Consider the following 16,241-nt stretch of genomic DNA (forward strand, 5'->3'; position numbering starts at 1 on the left):
TTTGCTTTTCTGATTCTTTTCTTTTCCTTGTTTTTTTTTTTTAATTTTTTTCAATTTATTTATTTTCAGAAAAACAGTATTCATTATTTTTTCACCACACCCAGTGGTCCATGCAATCTGTGCCCTCTCTAATACCCACCACCTGGTACCAGATCTTCTAATATAGGAGAAGCTGAAAATCTGAGTGCCCAGGGCTGCCTGGGTGGCTCAGCTATTTCAGTGTCCAACATGATGCTTAATTCTGGCTTGGGTCATGATCTCAGGGTCCTTAGACTCAGCCTCTCTCCCTGCCTCAGACTTGACACTCAGCGGGGGGTCTGCAGGATAGTCTTCCTCTCCCTCTGCTCTCCCCACTGCCCCGCTGTGTTCTTGGTCTCTCTCAACCTCTCCAAAATAAATAACCAAATCTTAAAAAAATAAAAAAGAAAATACGAATGCCCAGAGTTTGATTCAAGAGTTGTAGTAGTACTGAGCCTTAATCAGGCAGTAAAAAAACAATAGATAAGTAAAATCTGGCAAATAGAAGAAGATGGTGTGAGGGCAGTATGACCCCGTACCTAGCGAGCATACTAGAATTTACTCTCCTCCGTGCTGCCCTCAGTGCCTGAAGCAGTTTCTGTGGGAGGCTGTACACATATTCCAAACTTTCTGGCATCCTACCACCCTCCTCGTTTATCAGAAATTAAATTTCTTCTCTTGATAGCAGCACATTATGTTGAACAAAATGGTATTGCTTATCATTCCTTCTGGTCTGTATTTTCAGGATTGCCTTGTGCCTATTTCCAAGTTGTTTCCATACATCCAAAGGTTGCCCTTCGCTTTGGGAGAGAGGTTGGAGTAAAGGACGCACTGATTCATTACTTGATTCTGTAGGCAACTTCCCTGAACGGTCAACAGTCTTCCGAATATAGCTTTGTACTATTTAAAAGTAACCTTGTTCCTTCCTTTTCATACTTGCACACCATGAATGCAAGGCATAGAAGCAAAGCAGAAACAAAAACAAGAACAAGGGGCGCCTGGGTGGCTCAGTTGGTTAAGCCGCTGCCTTCGGCTCAGGTCATGATCTCAGGGTCCTGGGATCGAGCCCCGCATCGGGCTCTCTGCTCAGCAGGGAGCCTGCTTCCTCCTCTCTCTCTCTCTGCCTGCCTCTCCATCTACTTGTGATTTCTCTCTGTCAAATAAATAAATAAAATCTTTAAAAAAAAAAAACAAGAACAAAAAAAACACACAAAACTAAAAAAGAGCCCAAAAGTTCTACATGAAAATAAGAGATAAATGTGATGACCTAATCCTGCTGGGGATAACCAGAAGTAGGTTTAAGTTTGACAAAAGTGCAGTAAAGCGAACGGAGGAGCGCTATGGAAACTGCGTTGGCATCTGTGGGTTGGGTCTACCCCATGGAAGGGAGGTGTTCTGGACTCCTGCAGAAGAAGGACACCACGTACTGCCCAGGACTCTTAGAGCAGCTGGATGGAAGCCAGTGTCCACATTGCTGTCTTGTTACGGGGAAAACTAAGGTAGCGGAAGTGGAACCTGGCATGGAAAAAGATAAAAACAAAACAGAAAAAAAAAAACATGCAAAAAACCAACACAATTAAGTTTAAACCCTCCTACCTTGGTCACACTCCACCATCTAAAACCGTAACAACATTGATTTGTACAAGACATTATGTATTTCAGCGGACACCCTGCGACGGTGCGTGCTTAAGAATAGTTTGACCACAGGTGCTCTGTCTGGGTCAAGTTAGTGAGTGGAAGGCAAAGTCTTTTGTTTTAACTAATTTGGCACCCAGAAAATACACCACCCAACAAGGAGGATTTGAAACTTCTTTTCCCAGTGAGTGGTGCCGTCTCTACGGTAATGAAGGCACCCGTTTGTAGCCTCACTATGAATAAAACACACACAGTAGGTCCTTTAAAAAGGTGGGTTGAATGCATGTTTCAAGTCTGTTAGTCTGTTCTTTTCCCTCCGGGATAAAGTCTCCTCACCTATAACATAGTAGAAACAGTAATTTCATAAAGCTGAGGCATACATTTCAAGCGAGATGACCTGTGTAAAGTATTTAGCAAACTCCCTTTCATGTAGGTGATTAAAATGTTAATTATTTTTTTTTTCCGCCTTGGACAGTGTGATTAGCAACATGTAGCAACCCTACTTAAAAAATAACTGAGACCACAGTCTGCACACTGGTTTTAAAAGAAAGCGTTTTTTTAAATGACGTTATATATCTAGACACACACACAACCTTGCATTTTCGCGCATACACGCGCACACACGCGTATACCTGCGTCCGTACATTTACTCACCTAGAAGCGGGGAAACCCCGAGAATCATCCTGGCTCGCTTCCTCTTCCTCTAGTTGCTCACATGTGGTCCTGTCACCTCTCTCCAGACACTGTCCCACCCCTGGCTCCTTGAACGTGACCCATTCGACATTCTTGTCGGAGCCAACTTCCATTAGTTTCCCAAATTAAATAATTCAATGGCCTGCCGTCTGGGTCTGCCTGCTTTCTGTATTCCCCAATCTACGCTTCGTCATGGCGTGGCCACCATACTGATCTTTTGAAAACATAAATCAGATCAAGTCACTCCCCTGCTCCAAAAGGAAGGAAAAAAAATCAAATGGCTTCATATTTCGTTTGGGAGAAAAATCAAACTCTTTCCTGTGGCCTTTGAGGCTCTCACAGCCTGGCCCTGCCTACCTCCCTGAGTGCTGGCTCTGCAGGAACTTCCAAGACCTCTTCCTTTTCTCCAACACGCCAGACTCATGAATAGCCCCACGGCTTTTGCGTTTGATTTCTCTGCCTGGAATACTTCTTCCTCGACGGTCTCAAGCCTGTTCCATGCACCGTTCATGTCTCAGCTCAAATGTCACCGACTCAGGAGAGCATTTCCTTACACTTACTCAAATCACTCTCTCCTTTTCTCAGACCCTCTGTCACATTAGCCTGTTTAATTATATTAATGGAGTTTATCACTGGGATGAAAGTTTACCGTTTACTTTCACAAAGCAAAAAGAATTCTCCTTTTAAATTATAAATGAGATTTTGTTTTGCCTTCCTGAGAATAAATCTTGTTTTTTTCGAGAATCCTTTGCCTGCTGATTAAGATTAATTCCAGGAGGGCTGTACTGAGAAAGTCTTAGATAACATCAAGCTCTTGAAATTCAAACGCCACGCTTTGGTCCTGAAAAAGGATGATCTAAATTCCTCTCTCTCCTTTAGCTTATAAAAGATCAGGGTTTTGTGGAAGAGATCAGAGAGTTTTATGTATATAAGGGAAATCCAGACAGCAAAGAAAGACCAGAAGCCTGTTTCCTTTCTGACCCTGGGAACTGTGGAAGCAGGGAAGAGAGGAGGCCCCTCCCCCACACCGGGGTCTCATCACAAGCTGCCCTTAAGCAAAGCACAGACAGTTAGCTTGGGGGCATGGCATAGCCTGCAGTATGAGTCCCAGAGTTCCCCTGACTTCCCTTGCCTTCTACAATGTAAAAACAGGACCTCGAACTCTGAAGGTCCAGCTAGGGGAGCTTATCAGAGGGAGTTATCTTCGTAAGAAGCAGGTGGCTCTGTAGTGAGTTCTGAAAAGCAGGTCTTAGCTAGAACTAGAAGGAACCACTGTCAAACCCCAAAAGCCTTTAAGGGCAGCAGTAACTGAGAGGAACTCAAGACATCGAGGGATGCCTTGGGCCCTGTCTCAGCCCAGAGAAGACAGATGATGATCCTTTGTCACCGTAAACTTCTGCTGCAAACATCAGACAATTAGCAAGGAACTCCCTGGCCTAGAGCTTTGACTCATCCTCCCTTTTGGTCAGGGAAATTACTGGAAGAGAGGCCAGACGAGCACCTGCGCACGTTGTCGAAGGGAGACTGGGCTTTGTCCAGATAACGGCTGGGTTATCAGAACCACTTGGGGAGCTCCTAAAGCCCCCAGAGGCCCCGGCCTCTAAAAGTGGGATGGGCCTCGGCCTTGACACCCATTCCATTCCCCATCACAATCTGATACCCACCAAAATCTGAGCACCACTGCCTTGGAGGAACTGTTTCTCATGATTTGTTTGGATTAACGTTGAACCAGAGGTGACTAGTCCCTCCCACCAACCAGTAGGTGGAAGCTCAAAGGAGATGGGCTACACTATGCGTGTTTTTTAATTTACATTTTACAATATAAATAAGTTAAAATAATATTTATATACAAATAAATATTTTATAAAAATTAACATTTTATAAAAATAAAAAATATATTTTATAATATTTACATTTAATTTACAAAAATTTTTAATTTCCATTTTTTCTCCGTACATCCAACTCTTATGTGGGGCTCAGTTACGTAATGTGCACCATTTGTTTACTAATTCACCATTATCCTCTTACAATTAGAGTAGATGCTTCATGACGGGAGGGATCCTGTCTCTGCTGTTTACTGCTGCCCGCCAGGGGCACAGAGGAGTCACTCGAATATTTGTGGAGGGAATCAGTCAGTCAGTTGATTAACCAAATCATTCACACATAGGCACTTAGCAGAGAGAATCTGGTGCCAGGAGGCACTCTATCTACAAGTAAGGAAGAAGCAGGGAAACAAGGCATTGAAATTCTGGCAGAAGTAGAACCAACTATTTTTCCAAAACAGCTAAGAAACCTTTAAAGAAGTAAATTACCTGTCCCTATCAAGCGAGAGGGTTGGTTTGCGTTCCTATATGTGGAAATACATCAGAATCGAGAGGTAAGGAATAGGGTCTTTCCAAATTTGACTGGAAGATTTAAGTAAGTAGGGGCTGAATACTGGACAGGCAGCTGCTGTGGTCTGTCAGCTGCCTGGGGAGCGGTGTGCCCGGGAGACGTGTGTTGTTGGCTTTTGACAGTCCTTTTGTGCATTGACCTTTCTGATACCCAGCTTCTCTGCTTCAATTTATTTTTTTTTTTAAATAAGTCTTGTTCCTTATTATGAGATCTAAGTCTAACGTATAAATCTTATAAAAATATAGAAGAAAAATACCCACAATTATATTACCTGGCTAATATCATCACCGTTAACCAAGTCATCTCATAAAAAGGAGTGTTCACTAGGACTGTGATTTTTGTCCCTCTGCTGTGTCCTCAGACCTACGCGTGCCCGGGGCAGTGCGTTCATTAAGACACGCATTAACTAGTTCTCTCCACCGCCGTTACTCACTAGAATAAGAGGATTCCCTCTCCTCCCTTTGATCTTTACGGGTCCTCAGAAAGAAAACTGTGTGTTTGTACGTTTTTATTAGCCTTTCTTCACTTTCTCTGGCTTTGACTCATGGATTGAGCTTTTCAATATTTCTAAGCACACTTTAAAATCTTTGACTCTCCTCCCTAAATGAAAAACTGAGCACAGACTTTACAAGAGACAGGCCAAGCAGAATGTAGAAGAGGGCAGCTTTCCAGATCTCGCATTTTATGATGCATTTAGCAATCTGAGCATCCTCCTGAATTTTAAATAGCAGGGCTGGAGATTGACTCACAGTCAGCTTGAGTTCTGCTGGGACACCTGGCTGGAGATTGACTCACAGTCAGCTTGAGTTCTGCTGGGACACCTGGCTTTCTCCCACCCCAACCCCCGGGAGAAGTTCCACGCGCTCTACTCGGTTTCCGGGACGGATGCATCGCTGGTGTTTTTCCTTTATCACAGCAGATTTTTTTCTGCCTGTTTTTTCCCCCTTTCTCAAGGCACATCTCCTTCCTCACTGAGAAAGTTTGTATGTATTGAAACAAACTTCATGTTACTTTTTATTATACTGTTTTTAAGGTAGTAACCGACAATTAAATAAACAAAAATATCTTGGTTTTGTATCTTTCAAAGTTGAAAAAGCTCTAGCTGTTACTCGGTTTAGAACTTGCCTATAAATTACCAGAGAAAAGTCGTTATTGCTGGTTTCACCTGAGTTGTGTGGCTTGTCTCTAATGTCCAGTTTGATAACTACTGGGTAGAAAGAGAGGAAGAAAATCTTGTTTCTTAAAAATCCAAACTAAATAAATCATATAAGAATAATTATATATTACATTTATATATTTTACTAGTTTTGAGATTGAGTGACTTTACACTTTGTCGATTTAGCTAAGCCAGAAATAGAATGCTTCCCAGGATTCCCTTCTCTGTATGGTTCTGAGTTAGGCTTTGGACACAGAAGAAATCTGCATAAGATCTGAAATGCAGAAATACGTTGCCATCATGCAAGACCAAGCTACTGTAGCGGCTTACGAAGTCTTGCCAATCGCTGGTCACTGAGCCGCCAGGTCTGTGGTTCCTCCAGCTGCAGCCAGACTGGCCCGTCAGCATCTGCAAATCCCAAGTGAGGTGGACTGAAAGGGTACCAGCTTATTCCACAGGCCCCCCGTATGACCAAGCTGGCAACCATGAAAGACAGAGGCCGGTTCCAGTTTGTCATCCCAAGTCCTGGGAGTTGTTTATGCGGCTACTCTGTCTCATGCACGGTCACTAGGGACAATCAAAGTGTAGGCCATGGTTTCAGTCTCATCTGGAGGAGCACCTGCTTCCAATCTCATCTCCGTGGTCACCGGCACAACTCAGTTCATCTCGTGTGTGTGACCGAGGGCCTCATTTTGTCCCCGGATGCTGGCCAGCGGCTCCTTCAGTTACTCTCCACATGGGCCTTTCCAGAGATGCTCATGTCATGGCGGCTGGTTTCCATCAGCGCAAGCAAATGAGAGGGCAAGGGGGTGATATGGGAGAAGCAGAGTCACTTTGTAACCTACTCTTAGAACTGACATCCCATCACCTGGATGGTTTGTTAGTGTTTGTTAGAACGAAGTCACTAGGCTCAGTCCCCACTCGGAGGGGAGGATTACAAAGGGCACGAAGGCCATGACAGGGATCACTGAAAGCATCTCTGCAGCGATCATACCTTTCCAGATCAAAGGCATGTTAAGTATGTGTTGTGCACACCCACTCTTTAAAAAGAAAAACAACTTAAAAAGAAAAATTTATTTATTTATTTGTCAGACAGAGATCACATGTCTGCAGAGAAGCAGGCAGAGAGAGAAGGGGGAAGCAGGCTCCCGGCCAAGCAGAGAGCCCGATGTGGGGCTCGATCCCAGGACCCTGAGATCATGACCTGAGCCGAAGGCAGAGGCTTTAACCCACTGAGCCACCCAGCTGCCCCAAAACAACAACTCTTAAGAATCACTTTCTCTATAGCACCTTCACAGGAAGATGTGGGGTACAGCCTTTGTCTAATGGAGTGATCACAGATTTAAACATAGGAAACTCACAAAGATTTTAAAGAAAACATGACAGCTTAGAATGAAGAGCTAGAGACGGACAAATGGAAAAAGTCATGTCAACCACCGAGCAGCAGGAAACAGACTAGGAAGTCTGTGCGGCGGCAAACAGCAGCCACGTCTCACAGAAAGAGAAGAATGACTCGAAAGGCAGAACCAGGACTCTACACAGTGAGGTCAACAGTCACGGAGAACAACTTGAGGGAGTGTGACTCAGCCCAAAGCAGAGGAAAGGTACTATGTGTCAGACCAGATTTCAGAATTCAGTGGACTCGTGGCTGCTTCCTGCCTCCCATCTTCTCCCTCTCTGAATGCGAGTATCCGTTGTGGTTATCCCTGGATGGTTTTACCACGTAAGGTTGGAAGTGTGCTAATAGATGACTTCGTCACTCGGTTCACAGGCTTCCAGGACTAAAAGAATATATGCACAGAATTATAACTGAGGATTCTTATCCACACTCGAATGGATTTGGAGGGATAAAATCTTAGGTCTTAAGCTTGAGCCTGATACTGTAATTAAGTTGTATTTTTAGGGAGGCTCTTGGGAGGGAATGTATTTGCTGCCCATGCAGTAATACGATTCATCTGTGACCAGAAAGTGGACTGTGGCAGTTTTTAAAATTGCTTGCAAGCTCTATGAAACTCTCTTCATTAAGTCTATGTTCCCGTTCCCCAAAGCTGGGTGGGCTTTGCTTCCATCATTAGAATATGGCAGAAGTGATGTCATGTGATTCAAGGCTGGTTTGTAAAGGATTAAAAGCTTCTCCCTTGTTTCCGAGAATACCTGTTCTTGGAATCCTAAGCCTCTCTGAAAGTAGTCTGACTAGTTTAAGAACACCAGCATGTGAGGATTCCAAGCTGTGGAGAGGACATATGCGGGCTCTCTGGTCAGGCGTCCTCGTCTTCAAGTGGTCTCACCCTGGGTTGCAGAGAGTGGGGGACAAGGCTTTAGGTGACTCTAGCTCCCAGCTATGGATTCACCCCAGGCTCTGAGTCTTTTCACGTGATATCGCCAATATTGTGGTGTAGAGACAAGCCATCTTCACCACGTGTCTGAATTCCTGACCCGTAGAATTTACGGTAATCATAAAACGGTTGTTCGAAGCAACAAAGTCTCAGTTGCTTAGAGCTGGGACTAAGCCATGAAAAAACCCAAACGGCAAAATCGTGACGGAAATGCGTATTCAAAGCCAATGTTTAGCTTCAAAGGCAATTGACAGTGAGTATGTTTATTATTATTTTACAGTCTTGTGTGAATGACATGATGGACATAAATACTCCTAGCACAATGCCTAGCAATAAAGAACAAGGGTTTATTATCATGCCGAAAGAAATATATGTATGTATGTATTTCCAAATGGTTATTGTCAATGGCCTATAAGTAATAATACTCTGGCCCAATGCCCCAAAGCTTTACATGTACATCTCCAGTTTACAGATGGATGAAGATGTGGTTTATCATTTACACAAATCTGGGCAGAGCTAAAATTCAAACCCAGGTCTCTTTAACTCGAAATCTTTTATTTTTTTTTTTAATAATCCTCTCCTTCCATTTTCATATTTAGAGAAAAGATTAAGAAACTAGAATTATGAAAAGTTGCCCCCACAGAGAAGACTCAAGACTGAAAACTTAACTTTGTACTTGGAAAAGAGAACAGGAATGATTTGATGATTAGGAATATGATGCATTTGTATATTGGGGGATTAGGAATATGATAGGTTCTGTATTTTTGAAGAATATATTTACATATATATATATATCCCTATTTCATAAAAAAATTAGAATTTAGAAAAGTAGGTGAGCTCTTAATAAAGCACTTCATTTTGGTAAGTATTAACCCTTCATCATACATACTAAAGTTTAATCTTCATGATTTAAAAGAAAAAGATAAATACTGGATTTAATTGGAATAACTATACATATAGGTATCAACCACACATAGTCTCAGGGCTAAATGGTTATTAAGTCCCCTTTAATTCTAATAGAGACAGTAACAGTAGCTCCCCCCTTTGCAGCACTGATTATCTCACAGATGTCCACAAAGGACCAGGTATCTCTCTGAATCCCTGAAACAGACCTCTAAAGCAGGTGCTATTTTACTACATCGTCTTCTGCAGGTGAGAAAGCTAGTTATAGTCTACTCAAAGAAGTGAACTCAGTTTCCCAAGCTCACTCAGCTAAGAAAGAGTGGAACTGGAATTACAGGATGGTTCAATCTCTCAGTTCTTTATCTTTATGAAGTACTCTAAAGGAAACAAAATAAAATCACGTGTGGAGATGACATACTGATATGGCCAATCACAGGCAAAATAAAACTGTAGTACTCTAGGTTGGTTTTTATTTGTATATCTGTAAGTCTTTTTTGAATTACAATTCTTGATCTCCTCTGAGAATATCATTGCTGTTATAACTATAGAGTTCTAATATCCATCCAATGCATAAATTTTCTACATTTATAGGTGGGTAATTTAAAAATATATACATGGAAAAACATATAATGCTTACAAACCAAATGCAAATAAAAATCTTTAAAAATCTTAGAAATTCATTAAGCAGGTTATGTTGATCCTATTAAAAATGGTTCATCTATGTACAGTACATAATCTTTTAAAAATACTACTCCAGAAAACAAAAATTCTTTGGTTCAGCAAAAGGATTCTCTAAATGTGGAAATTCAATTTGTTAAGGATGCACCCTCTTGAGTTGGGCCTCACTTAACTGCTTAGACTCTTCAGGAAGCATACAGCTGACTGTTTTGGAATGCTGAAAATATGGGTGGAGAGTGGGTAGAAGTTGCTTTTCCCATAGAACATTCGTATGTGAAAATATAACCAGAAGCTTGAATAATGCAGGAACTTTGATGTTATTTTTACTCTGCCAGATCAAAAAGATACAGAGAAAGTCTACTTGCCATCCATTTGGTGGGTTCACGGTCGATGCCTGACAACATTCTCTAGTGAAGTTCTTCGGCGCTGGTATCCAGTGCCATTGAAACTAGTCTATTCATCATCTGGAAGATTGTGAGGAGACAGGAGGGCATGTGCTGGATGTCCCTTTTACCGAAGTCCCATCACTTCCCCGAGGCTTGCCTACCTTACAAATCTAAAATTATAAACACATTTGTGACTCAAATATCTTTAAAAAGAGTTATTGATGCAACAGTGATTACAGGGCATCAACATGAGCCAATGAAATTTTCATTAAAAATTAACTGTGGTTATTCTGTATTCTTGATTTATTAATGGCAACAAACACAGAACTGGCCAAAATATCTCAGTTTTGAAGAGTCAGCAACCTTACCTATGAGAAGTTATTCTCTCCATATTTAATGGGAAAGAGAAGCCTTCACAATTTTGTGCCTGCGTGTTTTCTACTTTGATTGTGAAACTACTTAATATATAAGACAAAAGTCTACCAAAGGCCCATCACTTGACCCCACATTATAACTACCTTTAGCAAGGCTTTGAGAAAGTCTCTGATGTATCACAGCTGGTCACAGGAAAACAAAAAAAAAATATATTTTTTGCTTTATTTTTTCAAAGTTCCCCATAGGAATATGATTACTGGCTGGGTGAGATAACTCATTTTTTCTCGGAAGTGGCACCATTGACTAATACTAAAACTGACCTTTCCCCAGACTAGTATTAGATGCATGTTAATATGTTTCTAGGTTGAGTGCAGGGGAAATCAAGAGCTTATACCGACTACGCAAGTTTCTGTAGGCCACGGCTTTAAGACGCCACAATGCCTACGCGGAATTGTTGAGGGCAGAAGTCTCGTCCGGAGTTCACCCTTGCTCTTCTTCCCATTTGCGTGACTTAGTTGCTCAAAGGCAAGACACTTTTTAAACCTTATTAGCCCTCAAAGGAGACAAGTGTGATTGGGATGGAGCAATAGAACGCAGAGAAAATGATGCCCCGTCAACAAAAATGGTTCTGATGGTTGAGAGGGGAAGAGAATGGCCTCCAACATTTGAGAAGAGCAAATAACAGAATACATGAATAATTCAGAGCATCTAAATGAGACATTATAGCTCAGAACCACCTTCATATCCACACTGCCCCCCACTCAGGGGCAGAGAATTCTCTTCCCTAATGGTCTCCCCAGAGACATCATAACACTCCAAAGAGAGAAGCGATCACTGCTGGATTATTGGTCCTTAGAGTCCTCTTCTGGATGTAGAGACAATAATCATCTTTTCTTCTGTCAAAAGTCTTTATCCCAGCCTGACAGCTCATCTGGAGGCACTCCTTTTTCAGGGGGGTACTTGTCGAAGTAGCTGTGGTCTGTGGGTCCACTGAGCTAACAGAGGAGGAATTAAGGCAAAGGTGAGGATAATGTTATCATATACAGGTCATGAGTTTTATATCTAAACCCTGTTTTTATACGGTAACCACTGGGAAGTCACAGGTAAGGAGCTGAGACGACCAACTGTCATTTTGAGTCACACTCTCAGCCTCCGAGGTTCCCTCTTGAGACCACACGGATCCAGTAACTGCATTACATTCCACAGAAGTTACCTGGCTTGAGGAGGTAAATCCAAAAGAAAAGGAGACAGAAATGGTATCTAGTTTTTGTTTTTGTTTTTTTTCCAGATTGAAAAACACTTTAAAAGCAAGTATTTTTTGATTGGGAGGGAGACAAACCATAAGAGACTTTTAATCTCACAAAACAAACTGAGGGTTGCTGGGGGGAGGGGGGTTGGGAGAAGGGGGCTGGGGTTATGGACGCTGGGGAGGGTATGTGCTATGGTGAGTGCTGTGAAGTGTGCAAACCTGGCGATTCACAGACCTGTACCCCTGGGGCTAGTAATACATTATATGTTTATTAAATAAATAAATAAAAATTAAAAAAAAAATTAGAGCACCTGGGTGCGTCAGTCAGTTAAGCATCTGCCTTCAGCTCAGGTCATGATCTCAGGGTCCTGGGACCGAGCCCCACATTGGGCTCTCTGCTCAGCAGGGAGCCTGCTTCTCCCTCTCCCTCTGCTCCTGTGCATGCTTGTACTCTCTCTTTCTCAGATAAGAAAAATCTTTGAAAAAAATCAGAATCTGACACTTTTAAATCCTTTTTCTACTTTATAAAAGTTTCTCACTGACCTTGAATTTCTATATGGTTTATTGACCCACATAAATTTTCCAGGATGCCAAAGGGTCAGTTCAAAATATTATTGACCCTGTTAAAAGAGTGAAATGATTTGAAATTAAACTATTTTGCAAATCAGGTGGGTTTTCAATTCTTTGCTTTCAAACAAATTTTAAAAGTACCTGATTGAATTTTCATCTGGTAGATCAGTGAAAATACTACTTATGACAAATCATAATGTTTTTTTCGGAGAGTGGGGAGATCACTCAGAAGGCATTCAAAGTGGCATTGCTTTTTTTTTTTTTTAAGATTTTATTTATTTATTTGACAGACAGATCACAAGTAGGCAGAGAGGCAGGCAGAGAGAGAGGAAGGGAAGCAGGCTCCCCCAGAGCAGAGAATCCAACGTGGGGCTCGATCCCAGGACCCTGAGAACATGACCTGAGCTGAAGGCAGAGGCTTTAACCCACTGAGCCACCCGGGTGCCCCTGGCATTGCTTTTATAAAACCCTCCACTCCCAGTTATTTATTTCAGCACTAAATGGCCATATAATTTTAAAAAGGAATAAAATTGACATGGAAACTGATCCTATTTTTTTAATAAGTAACATTTCTCTCCTGGTACATAAGTAATTTCTTCTCAAGAAATATTTGTTAAATACTCGCGTTTCAAACTTTGCAAGGTATTTCTCTCATTTGATATTCCATGTTATAAAAATGTAATTACAACTGAATCCAGAAGAAATATGTGTGTTGTCACAGAAATTCCTGTTGTCAGAGGAATTTTAAAATTTAGAAAACTATAATTGAAACCCATTTAAAGAATAATCAAATACTAGCATCCATAAAAATATTTTTATGTAAGATGAAAGAAACTCTTTTGGGAAAATGGGATGGAAATACAAAAATATAAATTCAGAGAGAAAAAGGAATTATGTAATTTTACTCTCTGTAGATTTTAAATGGCTAATGGGCATCTGATCTCACCAGTGTTTAGATTACATTACATATATTGAAAGGAGTAACGTTTTACTTTAAAATGTCAATATTCGTGGTGCCTGGGTGGCTCAGTGGGTTAAGCCTCTGCCTTCGGCTCAGGTCATGATCTCAGGGTCCTGGGATCGAGTCCCACATCGGGCTCTCTGCTCAGCAGGGAGCCTGCTTCCTCCTCTCTCTCTGCCTGCCTCTCTGCCTGCTCGTGATCTCTGTCTGTCAAATAAATAAATAAAATCTTAAAAATAAATAAATAAATAATAAAATATCAATATTTACAATGTACTAGAAATCACACTCTTCACAACAACTAAAACATATGATGAAAAATTGAGAAGGCAATCTAAAAATGGTTTTAAAATTCCTTCAAGAGTCTATAGGGTGCTGACTGAGATCACCACTGAGTCATCCGTCGCCCTGCCCCCCCAAGTTAGCGGATGTTCTGTTTTCTCTCAAGCTGTCCAACCAGCAATGGGTGGTGAGCACCCAAAAGTGGCCACCCCAAATTGAGACTGCTGTAAAATGCACCTGGGATTTTGAAAACAGTACGGAAAAATGAATGTGACATCTCATTAATATTTTACATTGACTGTATAACAAAATGACAATTTTTCGATATACTGTAATAATTAAAATTAATTTCACCTTTCAATTCACCTGTGGCTAACTAGAAAATTTCAAATCACGGCACGATTCATATTTTATTTCTAGAGCCCTCCGTGAACCTGAACGGCACGGACTGCCTGCAGACTCAGATTTTCCTGCAATTGGTTCCTGAGAACTGAACTGATCTCCGTCAAATAAGAGATACTGTTTAGTCCCTATAATCACAATTGCTATGATATTTTCACTTAATTAAAAAAATTTTAAAAATCTAAAATGTGGTACATAAAAACACACCCCTATTCTGTTTATGAAAATAAAAACTAGAAAAAGTTAAAAAAGTAATATTGTGGATACCATACCTCTCTCTGCAAAGGTGATGGAAGGTTCCGTGCTTTCAGGCCCTCCCAATTAAAACCATTTAACCACCTGAGAAGGAAAAACAGTTCAGAAGACTATTACTTGCCTGATAAACTGCTAGTGAGTCAGCTTATCTGTTGGTCCGTTTTGTGGCTTCTCCGACCTCAACACTGCAGGTGCAAATGCTGGGGGAGGGGAGGCGGAGAGGGACAATGCAGAACTGCGCCAGTTGTCCGGGCTCACGTTAAATCCACGCCCACTAACCTCGAGGGGGTAGTTCATGCTGCCCAGCACTAGGTCTAGATCCCCTGTTGTCCCACTGTCACTCTCCCTTAGGCTCACATTCGTACTTGGTCCTCTCTCCTTAGACTTCCAGAAACTCCCCCCCATCCTCACTCCCAAATGATGCCCTGACTTCTTATTTCACTGAGAAAACGGAGCTTGCACAATCCTCTCCCAGTCTATCCACCTGCCTGTCCACATCCGTGTGTTCCCTTCTCTGGGAGCAAAGAAGTCTTTGCTTCTGGGGAAGGTCGGCTCAGCTCTACGTACTGGACGCCGCGGACTCCTCTGCTCAAGAGCGTGCTCCTGCCATTGACTCCTCAACGTCTACCCGCTAGATCCTTCCTTCAGTCTGAAGACATTTTATTTCTTCCAACCACAGAGTAACCCCTTGACCTGAGCTCCCTCCATCCAGCTTCCACTTTCTCTCCTCCCACAAGAGCAAAACTCCTGGGAGGTTATCCAGCCACTCTGCTTACCCGTTTCTCTGACCACGCTACCGTCAGCATCCACTCTCCACTCCCGTGAAGCTCCTCAATTCTCAGTTTTTGTCTTACTTCACCTAGGAGCATCAGCCACGGTTCATTATTCACACTTCCTGAAACACTTCTCTCACGTGGCTTCCAGACACGTTATTCTGCCTTCTTGGGAGCTTTCCCTCTATTTCCCACTGCCTTTTCCACAGGAAGCTGGTGTGCTCCAAGGCTCAGCTACTCAATGACTTCTAGCTTCTCGACTACTCTCACTCCTGGGTCATCTCAATCAGTCTCGTGACTTCAGACAGCATTTATATATCTACTGGTTACTATTTCTATTTCCAATAAAGACCTCTCCATTGCTTCCCAAGCTAATAGCTACAGCTGTTACTCCTCATCTCCCGAGTGGGTGTCTATCCTGCATCTAGCACATATCTGGCCCACACTGGAGCTCCAAGTGTTCCCCAAGGCACTGACCTTGACCCTTCCAGTTGCTCAAACCAAGGACCTTGAAGTTATCCTTTCTCTCACTAGTCAGTCTCCCTAACTCAGTCCATATTCAAATCTTGTCAATGCTACCTTCAAAATCTGAACTCAGGATCTGAAAAATTCTCATCACCCTCACTCTACCAGCATGGGCCAAGCCACTACTATTCCTCCCTTGTGTGACTGTAATAACCTCCTAATGCGTCCTCCTGCTTTTGTCCATGAGAAAGAACCGAGCAGCAAGTGTGAACATATCAAACACAAGTCAGGTCACATCAAGCCTTTGTTCAAAAACCCCCCCAGTGCATTTTGCTCAGTATGAAAGGCAAAGCCTTTACTAGAAACCCTAAGGCCTTGTACATCACCCTTTCCACCACCACGGCACCCCAGCTCAGCACTGTCCTGCTTTCTTTCCTCCCTCCCTCCTCACCATTCCTCCGACAAGCTAGAGGTGCTCTCACATTCATAACTTGCACTCAAAGTTAGATGGCTCTTTCCCCAGATTGTCACAGGGTTTGCTCCCCCAACACCTTCAGATCTTTTCTCAAAGGTCATTTTCTTAGTGAGACCTTCTTTGACCATCCAGAGTACTATTTCACCCACCCCCCCTACTTCCTAACCCCTTCCCTGCTCTAGTTTTTTCTTTAGCTCTTACTGCTCTCGGATGTGTCTTCCATGTTCTGTACTTA

General features: G+C 42.3%; 1 protein-coding gene across 5 annotated transcripts in view; it reads right to left on the reverse strand.

Annotated features, from left to right (window-relative positions):
• Positions 1-8,480: 8,480 nt before the first annotated feature.
• The window catches only part of PRKG2 (protein kinase cGMP-dependent 2), a 96,539-nt gene continuing 88,778 nt past the window's right edge, over positions 8,481-16,241 (reverse strand). For 3 of the 5 annotated variants that reach the window (XM_032334714.1, XM_032334712.1, XM_032334710.1), the window contains exon 18: positions 8,481-11,569. In XM_032334714.1, the coding sequence (XP_032190605.1) occupies positions 11,380-11,569 (190 nt within the window). In that variant the 3' untranslated portion in view covers positions 8,481-11,379. Of the gene's footprint in view, positions 11,570-14,310; positions 14,378-16,241 lie in introns of all 5 variants that reach the window. The other 2 variants (XM_032334713.1, XM_032334711.1) reach the window with 1 other exon arrangement.

Source organism: Mustela erminea, chromosome 2 (genome assembly GCF_009829155.1).
Source record: "Mustela erminea isolate mMusErm1 chromosome 2, mMusErm1.Pri, whole genome shotgun sequence".
NCBI classification, from domain to species: domain Eukaryota; kingdom Metazoa; phylum Chordata; class Mammalia; order Carnivora; family Mustelidae; genus Mustela; species Mustela erminea.